The sequence below is a fragment of the Prionailurus viverrinus genome, chromosome A2 (genome assembly GCF_022837055.1).
Source record: "Prionailurus viverrinus isolate Anna chromosome A2, UM_Priviv_1.0, whole genome shotgun sequence".
Classification (NCBI taxonomy): domain Eukaryota; kingdom Metazoa; phylum Chordata; class Mammalia; order Carnivora; family Felidae; genus Prionailurus; species Prionailurus viverrinus.
Window position 1 is genome coordinate 77,564,281 of NC_062562.1, and position 19,957 is coordinate 77,584,237.

A 19,957-nucleotide genomic window follows, 5' to 3' on the forward strand; every position below is an offset into this window, starting at 1 on the left:
TCTCCTGTGAGTTCATGTTTTACTTGAATGTTAAAATATACGTTAGAACAATACTTCCTCATAGTTAAGTTGGAATTTTTTTTTTAAATTTTTTTTAACGTTTTATTTTATTTTTGGGACAGAGAGAGACAGAGCATGAACGGGGGAGGGGCAGAGAGAGAGGGAGACACAGAATCAGAAGCAGGCTCCAGGCTCTGAGCCATCAGCCCAGAGCCCAACGCGGGGCTCGAACTCACAGACCGCGAGATCATGACCTGAGCTGAAGTCGGACGCTTAACCGACTGAGCCACCCAGGCGCCCCTTAAGTTGGAATTTAAATATCACTTTTTAGGATAACTTTCTCATTTTGGACTCAAAATCATGGCATGTTTAGGGAAATTTTTTTTCTTATGAAGGAAAAGACTAACATGTAAGGATGGTAGATTTATGTGTAATTTTAGGCAATGAATTAAAATTTAATTTTTCTATTAAAATCCTTGCTTTTGACTCCAGATCTTAAACCTGTCAGAATCATGCATTTCTTTTTTTCCCCTGTGGTTAATACACTCTTTGGGCAGTAAGTTTTAAGAACCTATTTATGTTTGCCTCTTAGCTAGCTATAAGTGATAAAGAAAATTTCATGTTTATGCAGGATTTTATAATTAATGAAAACTTTAAAGTATTCTGAATCATTTGTTACAATAATTGTGTTTAGAAGTTACATATCTCAGGGTGCATGGGTGGCTCAGTCGGTTAAATGCCCGACTTCTGCTCAGGTCATAATCTCACGGTCGGTGAGTTAGGGGCCTGCGTTGGGCTCTGTGCTGATAGTTCAGAGCCTGGAGCCTGCTTCAGATTCTGTGTCTCCCTTTGTCTCTGTCTGTCCCTTGCTCTCTCTCTGTCTCCCTCTGTCTCTCTCTCAAAGATAAATAAACATTAAAAAATTAAAAAAAAAAGTTGTATATCTCATCATTTTATGGACAAATAAACCGAGGTTCTGAAAGTTACTTGCTGGAGCCAGTGTGCAGCAGTGTTAAGACTGTGAAAGAAGATTTCTTTCTCTAAATTTAGTATTCTTTGCTTTTGATTCTGTAGAATATATAAAAAAGCTAGATAATCTAGTCCTGTGTTCCAGAAGCTAGCTGGAGGTAAAAATCAAGAACAAACTCGGCTTTGTAAGTACAGATGAAGTGTAGTGGACTAGGAGTTAGGAGGCCTGACTGCTAGTCTACATCACCCAGCCACATGATAGTAAGTGAACTTTAGTGTCTTTTGACCCCCGTTTTATTGAGATATAATTGACATATAACACTGTGTAAGTTTAAAGTGTATAACGTGATGATTTGATAACATGCATATGTTGTGAGATGATTACCACAATAAGCTTGGCTAACCCATCCTTTACCTCAGGTGATTACCATTTTTGTTGTGGTGGTAATGGTGGTGCATTTTTTTTATGATGAAAGGTTAGAGTGGATCTGTACATTCTCTTCCAGCTCTAAAATACAGAACTCTTTCATAATGTTTTTATTTTTTATTTTATTTCTTTTAATCTAGATTTTTTTTTTAATGTTTATATTTTGAGAGAGAGACAGAGTGTGAGCAGGGGAAGGGCAGAGAGAGAGAGGGAGACACAGAATCTGAAGCAGGCTCCTGGCTCTGAGCTGTCAGCACAGAGCCGGATGCAGGCCTCAAACCCACGAACTGTGAGATCATGACCTGAGCCAAAGTTGGATCCTTAACCGACTGAGCCACCCAGGCACCCTGAATGTTTTTATTTTTTATGGTTACAGAAGCATGAGAGGTCAGGATTTTTGTGTTTGAGATAAACACTTTAGGGGTGCCTGGGTGGCTCATTCGGTTAAGTGCTGACTTGGGCTCAAGTCATGATCTGAACAGTTCGTGAGTTCGAGCCCTGCGTCGGCTCTGTGCAGACAGCTCAGAGCCTGGAGCCTGCTTCTGATCCTGTGTCTCCTCTCTCTCTCTGCCCCTCCTCCACTCGCCCTCTGTCTCTCTCAAAAATAAACATAAAAAATTAAAAAAAATAAGATAAACACTTTATTTTTATTATTGTTATTAAATATTAGCCCTAATTTTCTGCACCCTTACTGTAAAAAATACTATACAAGAGGGACAACTAAGTTGAATACCTTTGGCCAAAATATTACAAAGGAAGAAAGGAAGGGAAAGTAAAGAAAAATACGCTATGTACATTTTGGTATCTTTATTTCCAGTATTTAATTTTTCTGGGATTAACTCATATGCAGGCTTACCTTAGGAAGGAAATTCATCTTAGAAATTTGTTGTCTTTAGAACTATTTTGAAGTCTGGGGCGCCTGGGTGGCTCAGTTGAGCATATGACTCTTAAATTTGGCTCTGGTCATGATCCCAGGGTCATAGGATTGGGCCCAGGTCAGGCTCTGCACTGGACATGGAGCCTGCTTGGGATTCTCCCTCCCTCCCTCCCTCTCTCTCTCTCTCTCTCTCTCTGTCTCCCCCTCCCATCTTTCTCTCCCCTTCCCCTACCTTGTGCACTCTCTCTCTAAAATAAAAAATAAATAAATAAAAACTGTTTTGAAATGTAAGCCCTCTTTGGAAGCTTATTATGTTTTAACCATTTTCTGTTCACTTTGGTCATTTCTGTTTTGAACATTGGGGAAACTTTAATGTTCCTGTTTAATCTTTTTATTCCTTGAGCTCCTAATTCATTTAAATGCATGTGGTATAAGAAAGCAACAAAGAAAGAGCTACAAAGTTGTTTCTGCCTTGAACATAAAATCACTATGATTGTTCTGTCAATTAGGAGAAAGTACTTTTACTTACATTTAATTCCCTTTGCTTTTTATCCCCATTTCACTCTTTACAGAAGCCTTTTCTTTCTCCAAACAGAGCCTTCTGACTTCATCTGTATACATGAATACATGAGTTGAATTTAATTATCACCCCAAGAATCATCCATCTTAGCTCATTTTAGTAACATTGTTAGCTTATGAACTGCTTCAGAGTTTTTCAGAAAGAAATTTTGAAGAGCTTATTATCTCTTACATAGAGTATTTAAATTTAAAAAATTTTTAAATTATATAAGAAAATGAGTTTTTTTAACTTTCAGTATGACAGCTTTGTTGAGATATAATTCACATACCTATTATATAACATTTTTATCTTTTCAATTTATTTTTTTAACTTTTTATCGTTTTACTTTTTAATTTTTTAAGTCATACGCATATATTAGCTTTTCACTGGAAAGTTTTTAATTAAAATTTTTAACTTTGAAATTATATAAGTAAGAAAGCTTAAGAAAATGTTCAAACTAAGAAGGAAGAAATCATCTGACAAACATTTTCTCTGTGTGCTTATGTTTTATTGGTACATGGTTTTCATATACTTCAGTAGGGTCCTGTTAAAAATTTGATCTACTTGTGTAGATGATGACTTGTTTAACTGGCTGTGTAATCATCTGCCAAAAAAGTGAATATGCCAGGAAGGAAGGAAGAGGGAAGATAACAGCAACATAAAATGCCAGTGTCCCCAAATACTGTAAAAACAGCAGCTACTAGAGCAAAACTAAAAAACGTGTGCTGTGGGAGTGTTTTTGTGTTAGTTCTGGATCTAGCCTCCAGGGGGCGGAGCAGCTTCTGTTTCTGCTTGGGGAAAGCCAGTAAGACATCCCACTACAGGACACCACTGTGCTGAGAGGCAGCTGGAGGCAAACATGCAGAGACGATAGGTTCAGAAGCCTAAGACGTCAGACATTTGAGTGAAGCCTTCTAGTACTCTCCAAACCAGCCTCATTGCTAGCTGGGTGCAGCGACTGAGTAATCCCAGCTGATACCACATGCAGCATTTGAACCCTGCCTAAATTCCTGACCCACAGAATTGTGAGACATAAGAAATCATTTTAAACCACTAAGTTTTGAACTGGTTTTGGTGCAGTGATAGGTAATTGGTAGACCTGCCAAACTGATTTTCAAGTATAGAGATAGCCATCCACATACGAATGCAGGGAAGATTGTTCCCCTCTTTCCTTAGGAATCTGATAGTGTGTTTGAGACAATCAGAATGACTAGAGAAATACCAACGTAAGACAGGTGATGAGCATAGGAGCTAATATTAAATGAAGGCTATTAATGGGAGTATAGTATGTCATGGCTGTATGTTTTGATAAATAAAAATTGTAAAAAAAGGGAGCGCATGTGCAAAACAGGTTTTAAGAACTGTCTTCAGCTATCATATTTGTATCGTTGGTTGTGTATTGAGATAATGTTTTCTGTATGTTGTGCAGCAAAGCAAATGGATAATGTTAAATTATTCTAATTCTGTTATGTCTTACATCTTTGAGAGCTAGAAGTATCCGTGTGGAAGAAATAATGTACAGATGTAAGTTAGAAGATTAAGCAAATGCCCTGTGCTCCTGATTTAAAAAAAAATTTTTTTTTACTGTTTATTTTTTTGAGAGAGCACGAGCAGGGGAGGGGCAGAGAGAGAGGGAGACACAGAATCTGAAGCAGGCTCCAGGTTCTGAGCTGTCAGCACAGAGCCTGATGCAGGGCTCAAACCCACAAACTGAGATCATGACCTGAGCCGAAGTCAGACGTTTAACTGACTGCACCACCCAGGCGCCCCATTAATTGGAATTATCAGTATAAATTCATGAGGGATTTTAATTTTATTTTTATATATACATTATGTATGTACATATTTTTGTACATAGATACGTATAATATTAATCTGAGAATGTTTTATGTATATTATGGAATAAAGCAATGAATATGTGATGTTTTGATTGTGACATTTCCTATCTATGTCTGCTGAAAAGTCACAGAAATGAGCAAGTTTAGTTTCCAGAATGTGTTCTTGAAAAGCTGTTGACCTCTAAAGAAAACCAGGGCTTCCTTGATAAATCTTTGATTCCAGGTGGGGTTGAAATACATAAAATGATGCTGGAACATTTTTGTACTGTATATCAAAGAAGCTATCAACCAGGGCTCCTGGGTGGCTCAGTTGGTAAGCGTCCGACTTCCGCTCAGGTCATGATCTCATGGTTCGTGAGTTCGAGCCCCACATCAGGCTCTGTGCTGACAGCTCAGAGCCTGGAGCCTGCTTCAGATTCTGTGTCTCCCTGTCTCTCTGCTCCTCCTCCACTCACACTCTGTCTCCCTCTCAAAAATAAGCATTAGAAAAAATTTTGAAAACTGTCAACCACTGCTAACATGAATCATAACAAAAGGATTTTGCAAAGCCTCTGGGGTGACCAACTATACTAGGTTTAGCACAGAAAATCCAGGGTTCTGGGAAACTTCTGTCTCAGGCAAATTGGTACAATTGGTCAGCCTGAGAGTCTCGCAGTGGCCACAGAAGGACAAAGCGAGCCTCTGCAAGGATAGAAGCTACAGTGGATTGGTATCCTTTATTGTGGTTAAATCTCTGTGTTCATATTGATAGCTGAAACAAACAAACAAACACCCCACTAATTGTTCATCTTTGGTGGGTATAGGGAAAGTAATCTTTTTTTTTTAAACAATTGATAATCAGTTTATTAAAAAGTTGATTTAAGCATCTGCAATAGTGACTTCAGTCTCAACTCCTGGCTCAATACTGATGGAAGTAATCTGTTTAACAATCTCAGAAGGACTGTGCAAATCAATGACTTGCCTCATTATTTCAATGATCGTCATCTGAAAATGATCCCAAGTCTTAGAATCTTTACCACAGGGAGTTTTTCTTGCAGTGATTTTGAGTCTTGGTAGGTATCCAAACTGTCCTTTCACTTTGAGATTCTTTTCCTTTGTGCCTCTGACGAAGTCAGCACATAACTTCTCCAAAGATTGCACGTTGTGCCTGGTTAGCAGGCTCCAGGCTCCAAGCTGTCAGCACGGAGCCTGATGAGGGGCTCGAACTCACAAACTGCAAGATCATGACCTGAGCTGAAGTCTGACTCTCAACTGACTGAGCCACTCAGGTACCCCTAGTGTAATTCTAATTGGGCAACTTGCCACCTCTGGTTCCCCGGGTGTCTTCCTGGTGTCTTTAAAAGTCATGGCTGTGGCGTGGCTTCCTGACCTACTTGTTCCTTGGCGAGAATGAACAGCAGTGAGGCAGGAGCAGGAGTGGGGCCTCCAGAGCGCTGCTGGAGTTGTGACCCTGTCCTCCTCAAAGAGCAGGGAAACAGTCTAATTTTGAAAACTGACAAAGCATGAGAAAGAATCAAGTATTTATTTTTATTTTTTTGTATGAACAGTACCACCAGGTAAACAAATAGTAGGTGGGGTAAAGTTAGAAATTTTGTATGCTAATAAATAAAGGCAAAATGATGGATTTGGGATAATCTCTATGTTTTAATGGATTTTCACTTGAATATCACTGACTGCTAACAACACAGAGAAAAATCATACACGTGTTGCACATGCACCACTACGTAAGGGATGATTTTGCCTAAGATATTACGGTTGAGTTTGATGAAGCTGCCTACATCCAACTACTGATGTACGGGAAATATGGAAGACAGAAGAACGTGTTAAACTGCACTGTGGGAATGCTCTCAACAAAACCCAGTCTGTGGGAAAATGTATAGGACAGATGATTGAATATATTTAGCAGATTGCAAAGAAAAAAATAAGATGGTGAGGGAACCTATATAGATTTTAAAAAAGGGCAAGTTTAAACTATAGCATATAAACTAGTGTATAGATAAATGTACTTCAGTATTAAAAGCACAAAGAAAAGCAAGGAAGTGATTATCCCAAATGCCAGAGTAGTGATTTCTCTTGGCTGGGATGGGAGAGTAGAGGGCAATGGATGGAAGGCGTCATGATTGAGATAGGGTACCTAGAGGGCTTCTGTAGTCGTTTCCATGGTTCTGTCTTCTGATCTGCATGGTGGTTCCAGGTTCATTTAGCTGTAATTTCTGTGTATGGTTTTCTGTGTTTGTAGTATCTGTATTTATTTTAAGGACTATTTTATAGAGCAGTTGCAGGTTCACAGCAAAAGCAAGAGGAACAGGGCTCCTGGGTGGCTCATTTGGTTAAGTGTCCGACTCTTGATTTCAGCTCAGGTCGTGATCTCACAGTTGGTGAGATCGAGCCCCGTGTCATTCTCTGTGCTGACAGCCCGGAATCTGCTTGGTTTCCCTCTCTCACTGCCCCTCCTCTGCTTGGGTACACTTTCTCACTCTCTCAAATAAATACAGTTAAAAAAAAAAAAAAAGAGGAAGATAGAGGTATCTCCTATATCCCCTGCCCCTAAACATGCATGCCTCCCCCTTAATCACCATCCCCCACCAGAGTGGTACATTTGTTAAAATTGTTGAACCTATAGTGACATATCATTATCTCCCAGAGTCCATAATTTACATCTGGGTTCACTCTTGGTGTATATTCAGTGGGTTTGAATAAATGTATAGTGACATATATCCATCATTATAGTGTTTATACAGAGCATTTTCAGTGCCCTAAAAATCTTGTGTACTCTGTGTAGTCAGTCTTCTAAACTTTGGCAGCCACTGATCTTTTTCTTTTCTCCATAGTTTTGTCTTGAAATGATACTAATACTTATAGCCTTTTTAGATTAGCTTCTTTCACTTAACTGATATGACATTACTCTATGTCTTTTCATGGCTTGATATCTCAGTTCTTTTTAGTGCTGATAATATGTTGGTATTGTATTTGATTATAAAAGTCCCACATAAAAAATAAGGAAGGGAAATTGTCTGGAGTGGAGGCAACTATATTAGGAAATGCTGACAGTTGATGCCTTATAGATTATCTAAGACTTCTTGACTGAGGATTTTATTAAATGCTGTTGTGAGAAGATTCAACATAATCTGTTAGTAGAGAGCCATTGAAGTTTATTAAAAAGGGGACTGGAGTGCTGAAAACTGTTTCTAAGAAGCTAAATCTAGCAGGATGGATTTCAGTTAAGAGACTGGAAAGCTAGTTGGTAGACCACATTGTGAAGGTGAAGGTGGTAAAGATTTGGATTAGGTGATGCTTGTAGGACCAGAGGTAATGTAACTTTTGGGTTATGCAACAGAAGAATGGTCAATAAGAGTTGGTGACAGATTAAGTATAGTTAAAAATAAAAGCATTAGAAATAAGCTCAAAGATTTCATGTGTGAGGGCATATCCTTTATGGGATAGGTACTGGGGGATTCTAGGTGATTAGACTAAAGTAAGATCTGGTATTTCTCCTCATGAAGTATTTGGAATCCCAGAGGAATGATTATTAGGGATACTGCATTCCAGATGGTTCATTTAAAAATGCTCTTCTGACAAGCAAGAAAAAACTGATAAGTGGTTGGTTTTGGTAAGTGCATATTTGGGACATAGAGATAAGACGGTGACTTTTTAAATTTTCTTTTGCATCTTGAATTATGTGCTTATATTACTTATTCAGAATATAAATAAAATTTAATTAAAAGATAAAGATGCGCAAATCTTCCAGTTTCTAGGGACACATTTTATTTTTTTAATGTTTATCTTTGAGAGAGAAGGTGTGCCTGTATGCATGCACAGAAGTGAGTGCGGGAGGGGCTGAGAGAGATGTGGGCACAGAGGATTCCAAGCAGGCTCTGTGCTGTCAGCACAGAGTCCAACACAGGGCTCGAACTCAGGAAAGGTGAGATCATGACCTGACCTGATGTTGGAGGCTTACTGAGCTACCCAGGGGCCCCCAGGGACATTCTTATTTGGCATTCTTTTATCATTATAATTACTTTAGACTAAAGTTACTGAGAAAAGCATTCAGGTAAACAGGTTTAATAATTGGTTGCCTTTGACTTACATGTTTGTAAGCATTATGCTTTTGATTATATGTTTGTGTGTCTTTGTATGTTGTGTGGGTATGTGTGTGGTTCTGGGGTGTGTATGTTTCATTCAGAAAACAGTGTTTATAGCTGCAGTCTCAGCTGTTTTCCTAGTGCTTTTAATTCTTATTGCCTCCAGTTAAGATTTTCCTCCTTAGATGGGAGATGTTCTTCTCAACCAGCTTGAGGGTCATAAAGATGGTGGTGATGCGGCAGCATCGACTGTCTCTCTTCATTATCGCTACTGATCACTACATATCTACTATTCCATCAGTCTTCCCTCTCCTGTCTCTCCCTCGGGCAATTGCTCTGGAGCCAGCTTCTGTAATAAAGTGTCCTGAAATACTTGGGTCTTCATTTCATGTCTTAGTCTTGGTTATGTAAAGACCCAGCATTAGGTCTGGTAATGAAGAAGAAATAGTAAGTGAATGTATATGTATATGATAGTTTTTTGTTTTGTTTTGTTTTAATAACTCTCTTTTATAATTTGTTATTAGTGATTTAAAAAACGTTAGAAAATTCAAGTAGGACATATTTATTCTTTAAGATCTGGTGAAATTGGGAAAAGTTATGTTTGTTCCCCTATGGACCTAGAAAAGAGAATCCAGGATGAAAACAATAAGAGGCAGTAGTAGGAAGCTAAGCAGTCCTAGCACGGTGGCTATCAACCTTGGTTGCACATTGGATATTAAAAAAAATACTGAGGGGTGCCTGGGTAGCTCAGTCTGTTAGGTGTCTGACTTTTGATTTAGGCTGGGGTCCTGATTTCATGGTTCTTGGAATGGAGCCCCACGTCCTCGCTGACAGCATGAGCCTGCTTGGATTCTCTCTCTCTGCCCCTTACCCACTCATGCTCACTCACTCTCTCAAAATAAATAAACATTAAAAAAAATACAGGTGGTGCACTGAGTGGCTCAGTTGGTTAAGCGTCTGACTTCAGCTCAGGTCATGATCTCACAGTTCCTGAGTTCGAGCCCCGCGTTGGGCTCTGTGCTGACAGCTTGGAGCCTGGAGCCTGCTTCAAATTCTGTGTCTCCCCGCCCCCCCCCCCCCCCCGTTTCTCCCCCAGCTCATGGTCTGTCTCTCCTTCTCTCAAAAATAAACATTAAAAAAAAAGATTAAAAAAAAATACAGGTGCTCAGTATGCACCTCTAGAGATTCTGATTTAATTGGCCAGGGCTATGGCCTTGGCTTTGGAATTTTTTGAATTTGAATTTAATATGAAGACTGAGAACCACTGGCCTGGAGACTAAAACTGCTCAAGGATCCAGAAAAGAGTTCCCGAGTTTTATAGCACCTCATTCCCCATTTTCTTCTTATGGGGTAAATTGGGAGTTTTATTTTAAAATGATGCTTTCTAAGCCTTGTGAGTTTTTAGGTTTCTGATGGATAGGAAACAAAAGACATGAATGAATCTTTAGCATATGGAAAGAATGGAGAGATTCACATGATAATAGTAATAAAACGTAATGGATTGACTATACTTACTCAACACTGTGATATTTGTGCAGGTTGCTTGTGATTTGCTTCGGAGAATAGTTCGCATCCTGTATCTCACTAAGAGACTCCAAGGACAACTGCAAGGGGGAAGCAGAGAGATAACAAAAGCTGCTCAGAGTCTTAATGAACTTGGTAAGTTCTTTTTTGATTAAAAAGTTAGAGTTTTTAAGATTTTTCAGTCACTTGATTTGTTGACTATTGTTATCACCCATAACAAATATTATTGAACAAATTTATTTAATAATTAACCATATACAACTTTGTCACACTTTTCAAAATGAGTGAGTAAAATTAGTTGATTTCTTAGAAATGCGTCTTAGTTTTTTAATTCTTGTAAAATTGGCCTTTTTTTTTTTTTTTGGTATACAGGCATGTGAATTTTAATACATGTATAGATTCATGTAACCGCCAGCACAGTCATGATATAGAATAAATTCCATCACCCCCAAAATTCCCTCATGCTATCCCTTTACAGTCACACCTGCCCCCTCTCCCTTTGGCAACCATTGATTAGTTTTCCATCAGTTTAGTTTTCTTTTTAGGAGAATGTTAAATAAATGGGATTATAAAGTATGTGACATTTTAGGGGTGCCTGGGTGGCTCAGTCGGTTGGGCGTCCTACTTCGGCTCATGTCATGATCTCATGGTCCGTGAGTTCAAGCCCTGCATCGAGCTCTGTGCTGTCAGTTGAGAGCCTGGAGCCTGCTTCACATTCTGTGTCTCCCTCTGTCTCTGCCCCTCTCCCACTCACTTTCTGTCAAAAAATGAATAAATATTTTAGTATATGTGCTGCCGAAGCGAGCACAAAAAATGAATAAATATTAAAAAAAAATTAAAAAAAAACAGTAAAGTATGTGACATTTTGAGGCTAGTGTTTTGTACTCAGCATAATACCCCTGAGATTCATCCAAGTTTTTGTATATACCATAGTTTGTAACTTGGTGTTTGTTGGAATATCACTGTGTGGTTGTACCACAGTTGGTTGATTGACAGATTGAAGGAAATTTATGTTGTTTCTAGGTTTTGGTAATGATGAATAAAGCTACTATAAACATTTGTGTACAGGTTTTCATGTGAACTTAATTTTCATTTCTGTAGAATAAATGCTGTTTTTTAGGTGACAGATCCTGTGTTGGCATTATGCCTAGAAAATTTATTGAATTCATTTCTTCATATGCTCATTCTTTTCTCAGGCATTTAGAACAGACTCTTGACATTCAAGGGTTTAACATTCATGGTTTGGACTGTTAACAAGCTGCAAGGTCCATGATGATATAGTTCATAATATTTTAGGCAAATTTTTGAATAGGTACTGAGTATATGTAGAACTCACACCTGCATTTTAATGAGGCTTTGTCATTTTCTTCTTTTCATTGGGCACCCAGTAATTTTTCTGAAGTGGATGTGTTTAGTGATTTTGTACCTTTGTAGGTTCAGAGGTCTTTGATGATATCCAATTCAGATATCAAGAGTCTACTTACTGTTGGTGGTATGCTTTGAAAATAATATCAGAAAGATAGGCATTACATGTTATTTTTGAAATCTTCTATCTTTGATATTTCAATTGCATAGTCATGTTGTAATGCTTATTCCATATTTTTTACAAAAGAAATATAACATTCTTCATACTTCAACATTTCAATTTTCAATGCCTGAATACATTGTTTAGGCACATCATTAGAAATATAGTTAACTTATGATTTAATATGCTTGGAATACATTGTTTAAAAAGTTAATGTTTATTAAAATTAAATTTTTTTTTTCAAGTTTTTAAATTCCAGTTAACATAGTGTTAAATTAGTTTCGGGTATATGGTACAGTGATTTAACATCCATATATCACTTGGTGGTCATCATGATAAGTGCTCCTTAATCCCCATCACCTATTACCTCTTCCTGCCTCCCCCACTTCTCCTCTGATAACCATCAGTTTGTTCTCAATAGTTAAGAGCCTATTAAAAAGTTAATTTTTAAGCAATTAGTAACGCTTGGGTATTTTTTTTCCACAGTATGTGCTAAATGTAGGAGTGTAAAAATTCTAGTATCAGCTTTTATTTTTGCTTTATCACATTTAATTTTTTTGTTCCAAAAATAATCTGTAGGATAATAGAATCATTAAAAACAGGCACAAATTAGTTCAAGGTTTATTATGTATATTTGTCATCACTGACACTGTTCCATTATAAAAAATTGCTAGATTTTGATTATGATTATCATTTTTTCTAGAGACAACAGATGCTATAATACAAATGGTGATGGATTCTTTTTAAAAAAATAGACATAAGTATCAATCATAATGTTCTGAATTGGTTCGATGTAGAGCATAAACCCATTATCTTTCCAATGAGGCATTGGCTTTACCCAAAGTTTTATAAATATTAAATGATGAGCATTTGTTGAGAAAGTATTGTTCATGGTGGAATTCTCTCAAAATGGGTTGTGTTAATTTAAAATTTTTTTAAAGCTTTGCTGATTATGTACCATTCAGAATTTGCAAAGGCATCATCTTTTCATCATTCACCACTGTAGCTCAGTCTTGGCCAACCCTGGCATTGATAATAAGGAGAAGCCAAGAGGAAGATAAAGTTTCTACATTTGGAATTAGTATTTTAATGAAAGTAATAACTTGGCAATCAGTATTACAATTACGCATATATACTAAGTGATATTTTATGATTGGAACATCTCTGAAATTATTGTCTGTATCAGTATGGTTCTGATTCTCATTAGAAAGAATAAAATGATGAAGAGTAGCAGTGTTTACAGGCCATTGAAATTAACTTAAAACTAATCTCTTAAAAGGTCTTGGGGGTTGAATTGCAGAGACCAGATGAAATTCACTGTCATCTGGAAATTCTTTGTATTTTGAGGGACTAGAGGGAATGTGGAGTGACTGCTAATGGATACAGATTTCTCTTTGTGGTGATGAAAGTGTCCTGGAATTAAACAGTGGTTGTTGCACAACCTCATCAATATGCAGAAAAGCCTCTGAATTGTGGACTTTAAAAGGCTGGATTTTTATGGTTTGTGAATTACGTATCAATTTAAAAAGTATATTCTGGAACCTGGGGACAGTTATACTAGTACCTCTTCTTTTTCTAAATTGAAGTCTAAGTGCCATACAATCAACTGCATGCATTGAAAATGTGCAATTTGGTAAGTTTTGACAGGAAACATCACCAGGATCAAGGTAATGAACATAACTATCACTGTCAAAAGTTTCCTCATGCCCCTTGGCAGTTGTTCCTCAGGCATTTATTGAACTTCTTTCTGTCACTATAGATTACTTGGCACTTCAGAGAATTTTATATAAATGAAATCATAGCTTGTGTTTTTGTGGCTTCTTTTAGTGAGCTTAACTTTGAGATTTATGTATGTTGTTGTATATATCAATAGCTCATTCCTTTTTATTTCTGAGTAGAATTACATCGTATGGCTATCCCACAGTTGGTTTATCCATTCACCTGGTGATGGGAAATTTGGGTTGTTTCTAGTTTTTGGCTGTTAGAAATCAAGCTGCCATAAACATTCGTATATAGAAATCGTTGTATGGACATATGCTTTCAGTTCTCTTTGATAAATACGTAGGAGCAGAATGGCTAGATCATATGGTAGACATGTGTTTAACTGTTTAAGAAATTTTTCAAAGTAGTTGTAAAATTTTATATTCCTACAAGTAGTGTGTGAAAATTCTGCTTCCTCCACATGCCAACACTTGTTACAGTTAAGTCTTATTTTTAGCCATTCTGATTGGTATGTAGTGGTACCTTGTTTTGAGTTTACAAAAAGTTTGCTAGAACTGTTAAAGGAGCTTAGCAAGATCTCAGGGTACAAGATAATTATAAAAATTAGTTTTATTTCCATATGATTTACTGTTAACAAGCAGTTAGAAATTGAAATTCAAAAAATGGCACTTATAATAGCATCAAAAGTATGAAACATTTAGGTTGAATTTGACAAAAGATTCCTATGACCTATATAGACTGAGAACTAGAAAATGTTGTGAACATTAAAAGAAGACATAATTAATAAAGTAACCTTGTCCATGCAATGAAAGACTTAATACTGTTTATTAAGATGTCCATTTTCCCTAAATTGATCTACATGAATCCAGTATGATTATCATCTGAATTCCAGCAAGCTTTTATTTAGAAATTGACAAGCCGATTTTAAAAATCATATGGAAATGCAAAGGATCCAGATCGACAAAGTTTTTAAAAGACGACAAAGTTGGAGAATAAATCCTACCTGATTTGAATACTTCTTACAAAAATTTATAGTAAACAAGACAAAACAATAGACAAATAGATCAGTGGAACAAAATAGTTGAGCCAGAAATAGACCCAAACTCCTATGAACAACAGAAGAGGTAATCTTTTCAATAGATGGTGTTGGCACGATTGGATATTCGTATGCAAAACAGTGAACTTCTATTCCTACCTCACTTCATATAAAACAAATTAACTGAAGATGGATCACAGCCCTAAATGTAAAACACAAAGCTATAGAAAATTTAGAAGGAAACACAAGAGAACATTTTTGTGAGTTTGAATTAGAAAATGATTTCTTAGATATATCACTCAAAGCACAATTCACACACACAAAAACTGATAAATTAGATTTTATCAAAATTTACAACTTTTGTTCTTTGAAGGATACTGTTTGAAAAATGGAAAGGCAAGCCATTGACAAGGAGAAAATACATGCAAAATATGTACTTGATCAAGGGCTCATGTCCAGAATATATAGCAGACTCTTGAACGATGGTAGGAACACAGACAATGTGATTAAAAAATAGGCAAAAGATTTGTACAGACACTTCACCAAAAAAGATACGTGGATGGCAGCTAGGCATATAAGGTTCTCATTATCATTAGGCATTAGGGAAATTAAAATTATGTTAGTGTCTTGCTGACAGAGAATAAGCAGAATGATTTTAGTGCAGATATACTTGTAACTTTTCATGCAGACTATTATCTAATGGTTTAAAAAACTACTTAATATAGGTTTCAGGATTAAATTGTATCATATTGAATTATGGCTTCTCTTCAAGAAGAGTCTTTGGACTAGATGCAGATTTAGATGGGCCTTACTACAAATTCGTAACATTTTTTGGAACATGAGTGAAATAAGATACTTTTAAGCATATTTTTGATACTGTTACCAACTTTTTTAAAATTGTTGTTAGCCCATCAAAGCAGGGTCTCTACATAATTCATAAGCTTGATATCTTTTCAGAATTTAAAAAAAGTGTTTATTTTGAGAGAGTGAGCTAGCAGGGGAGAGACAGAGAGGGAGAGAGAGAATCCCAAGCAGGCTCTGCACTGCCAGCACAGAGCCTGATGTGGAGCTTGATCCCATGATCTTGAGATCATGACCTGAGCTGAAGTCATAGGCCTAACTGACTGAGCCACCCAAGCAGCCCTTTTCAGAATTTTTTGAGCAGTTTGGGAAGCTATCATTGTGAGGCAGAGGAAGGCACCTTTTTAAAAAATAGTGTTTGAAATCACTTAAGTTTAGAACTATTGAAAAGGTTCTTGTACGGGGCGCCTGGGTGGCGCAGTCGGTTAAGCGTCCGACTTCAGCCAGGTCACGATCTCGCGGTCCGTGAGTTCGAGCCCCGCGTCAGGCTCTGGGCTGATGGCTCAGAGCCTGGAGCCTGTTTCCGATTCTGTGTCTCCCTCTCTCTCTGCCCCTCCCCCGTTCATGCTCTGTCTCTCTCTGTCCCCAAAAAAATAAATAAACGTTGAAAAAAAAATTTTTTTAAAAAAAGAAAAGGTTCTTGTAATATCAGTACAGTGAGATCAGGTTGAATAACAGGTTTCCTTATTCTGTGGAATGCATTTGTACTTTTTCAATGTTGAATTGAAGCTATAGCGGTGAAACCGGAAAGTGGTCAACACTTTCTAGTTTCTCCTTGGGAATATTAATGAGGTCATCTACCCATGATATAGACATCTTGACCTATCAATTTTAAGGTCATTGGTCAGGAATCTAGTGTACTCTTCCCTTTAGTGTTATCAAATGTTAAAATTCTGCTGGATACTATTGGATTAGAATATTTAAATGTAGAGAGAACATGGAAGATGTAATCTATATTATTTTGAATTTAGGTAAATGGTTCTTTTCTTGTATACTAGTTTACTTGGACTTGTTGAGAAAGTTTGAACCTAGTTCCTCTCTACTTGTGTTTTCATTTTGATTCCTTACATTTTATTTCTCATTTGTATTCGATCCTTGCTTTTGAAAGTTAAAAAAAAATGAATCTCTTTATTATCTTAAGATTTACTGCATGTTTTTGAGAGTCATGACTACCAAGAGCCAATATTTACCTTGTGAAGTTACCACCATTCAGGGTTTATTTCTTTCTCACTTTTTCTGGCTTAGAAACTTTATTTTGCCAACAGTGAGAGTTGAATTAATGATTGTTACGGATATTTTATTGTCTGACTTGTTTTAAAGAAGGTATTAATTTGACTTACAAAAATACATAAGAAGAACAAACAACAGATCAGAAACAATAAAAAGGGATGGTCCTTAGGGGTTCCTATAATAGCCCAGTTTTTGTGAGTCTTTGTTTCAGGCAGAGACGATTCATGATTTCTCCTGCTCCTCCTCCCATCGATAGGCATTCTTTTCACAGCTTTTGGGAAGAAATGGAACATGGGATTCATACACGGGTAGGGGTGATTGGAGCTCTCACAAACTGTAAAGAAAACTTGTCTTTTTAAAATGTTCTTGATTCTGCAAATCCCAGTTAAAACTCATCTTTCCCTTCAAAGTAACCAAGTTCACAATACACTGGTTTATAATCCAGAACACTCTTCATTAATTAACAATGAGATATGTGCTATTCTTTGGGCTGAACACATATAATTTTCTCTCTGGACAAACTTGTTGGTAGAATTGGAGTTAGGTCAAGGGAAGCTGGTTGTATGGTTAAGATATTAAGATATTTATCACAAAGTGTGATAAGCCTGATGCTTATTACATCTTCACATTAATAATGTGCTTTACTTTACCTGGAGTGCTGAATAAGTCTTGGGTCATGGGGAACCCTCTCTTTGGTCACTGCCAATCTCTTGACTCTTGTTTTTATTTCTTCTTTTATGCTTCATGATGTTGACTTTCCCTATTTATTTTATACAGTTTTATCCAAGTAGGACACCATAAAATTGATTAGGTTTTTGTTTCCAATTAAAACTCTGTCTCAATGCTGAGTACAGTTATATTCCAGATAAGAATTGGGAGTTTGAGTGTTGCCTAAAATTCAGTCATGCATTTGGTCTCTTGAATTTTAGAATGATTTTGTACTAATCCCACTTACTAAAATGAACTTGTTAGTATTGAGATACTTCAGATTTATAGGTTAATATAAACTTTGTATCTTTTTATAGTATCAATGCTCTCTAAACAGAAATATAATGTCTCCTCATTTGTTCCAGACTATATTTTCAAAGTTTTTTAGTTTTAAAAATGATATATGTACACCCTATATATTGTGTCTTATGATAACTCTTTCTAGGTAGTTATATTTTTTTTACTACCTAATTGTTTTTTACTTATCCTACATAAAGGGATTGAAGGGGAAAAATTTTACATAAAAAAGTATAAGCAGGGGCTCCTGGGTGGCTCATTCAATTCAGTGTCCAACTCTTGATTTCGGCTTAGGTCATGATCTCGTGGTTCGTGAGTTCAAGCCCTGTGTCAGGCTCTGCGCTGCCAATGAGGAGCCTGATTGGGATTCTCTTTCTCTCCCTCTCTCTCTGCCCCTTCCCTACTCTCTGTCTCTGTCTCTCTCAAAAAACAAACGAAAAAACCAGACTAGAATTTCATGGATCCTCTCTAGTCTTTTTTGTGAAATCATGGCTTATAATTTATTTATTTATCAATTAGGTTTCAATACACATAAACCCTGTAGCTTGTTAGGAACCTGGTAAAAAAAAATGAGTAAATATAGTTTTTCTGTTTGGGCAGTTTAATTTATGCACTTATATGAAACTAAGCATAAAACATGATGATTATGATGATGATGATATTGTTATTATTGTTATCATCATCCATGGAAGAAACCAGTCTTTTCTCTTTACAGCCTTCTCATTTTGGCTCATCTGCATCTTCCATGAAATAATAAGATAAAAGCTCCAGTTAATCTCTCAATATAAGACTTAGATCAGTTCATTAATTCATTAAGCCAGTATTTATTGAATGCCTACTAAGTGTACCATGTGTTATTCTTGATATTAAACATACATCAATGAACAAAACATAAACTCCTCTGCCTTTTATAAGAATTTATATTTTAGTGGTTCCTAAGGTCCCACACTTGTTATATCTGTAAAAATCTGATTCCAAAGCCTTACTCATTAGTGCTCTACTCCTTTCCTCAAACTCTATAGTAGCATTTAACTACTTTACGAAAGGCATTGCTGCCATTGGTAGGTCTCTCAGGGTCCTTTAAAAAGAAAAAAAAAGGATACAACATATTTAAGATACACCGTGTTTAGGGCGTCTGGGTGGCTCAGTGGGTTGAGTGTCCAACTCTTGATTATGGCTCAAGTCATGATTCCAAGGTTGTGGGATCTGGTCCTGCTTAGGGCTCCATGCCCTGAGTGTGGAGCCTGTGTAAGATTCTGTCTTCCTCCTGCTCCTCTCTATTGCATGCTCACTCTCTCAATCTCTAAAAGATAAAAAATAAATAAATAAATAAATGCCGTGTTTATATAATGAATGTATTTTATGTTGTGATTGTTGGTTAACTCATGTTAGTGACATCTGTATTAAAGCTTTATTGAGTTACCTTTTAAAGATTTTTAAAAAAGTATAAGAAAGCATTAAGTTGTAATTAAACAGTTGGATATGGTAGAAATTAATTTTTATTGCTTATGGTCTGTTTTCTGAGTTTTATAATTTTGTGGCTAAGCTGTGATACATTAATACCACATTGTGTTGTACATTAATACTACACAAGCTGTGAAACATTAATACCAAAAAAATTTTTTTTTAATGTTTATTTTTGAGACAGAGAGAGACAGAGCATGAGTTGGGCAGGGGCAGAGAGAGAGGGAGACACAGAATCCAAAGTAGGCTCCAGGCTCCAAGCTGTCAGCACAGAGCCCGACATGGGGTTCGAACCCTCAGGCTGTGAGGTGATCTGAGCCGAAGTCGGATGCCCAACTGACTGAGCTGCCCAGGCGCCCCCATTTTGTGAAATATTTAATGTAGAAGGAAAAGATTATAGAAGTTTGTTTCATCCAGTACTCTTCTTATTGTAACTGTGATATTTTCCCAATCTAGTAAGACTGTACTTACAGGTACACATTTCTGATTTATGCACAGGTGAGACAAGTATGATTTATATAACCTTTGCCACATAATAGGTGACCAATAAATACTGAACTGGTGAATGTTTCTTGAGGTGTCTACAAGATGATGTAGTTGGTGACAACTTTGGAAAATTTTATTATTTCAAGCTTATTAAAATTATCTTCTGGTAGGAAAATTTGTACATCTGCCATATAACTTAACTATTAAATTAGGTCTCAGGTGACTCCTTAAATGCATTTCATACATGTATAGGCTTTTTGTGACAACTTCAACATGGAGAATTCAGTATACATTCTTCACCTTACATTGTCATCACCTGTGATGATAAACATTTTCAGAAGTTAGATTTAGA

At 36.7% G+C, this 19,957-nt stretch overlaps 1 protein-coding gene across 3 annotated transcripts in view; it reads left to right on the forward strand.

Annotated features, from left to right (window-relative positions):
• Nucleotides 1–19,957, forward strand: part of COG5 (component of oligomeric golgi complex 5) — a 323,149-nt gene that overhangs the window by 27,721 nt on the left and 275,471 nt on the right. For all 3 annotated transcript variants that reach the window (XM_047841858.1, XM_047841851.1, XM_047841850.1), the window contains exon 6: nucleotides 10,291–10,411. In XM_047841858.1, coding sequence (XP_047697814.1) covers nucleotides 10,291–10,411 — 121 coding nt within the window. The remainder of the gene's footprint in view (nucleotides 1–10,290; nucleotides 10,412–19,957) is intronic.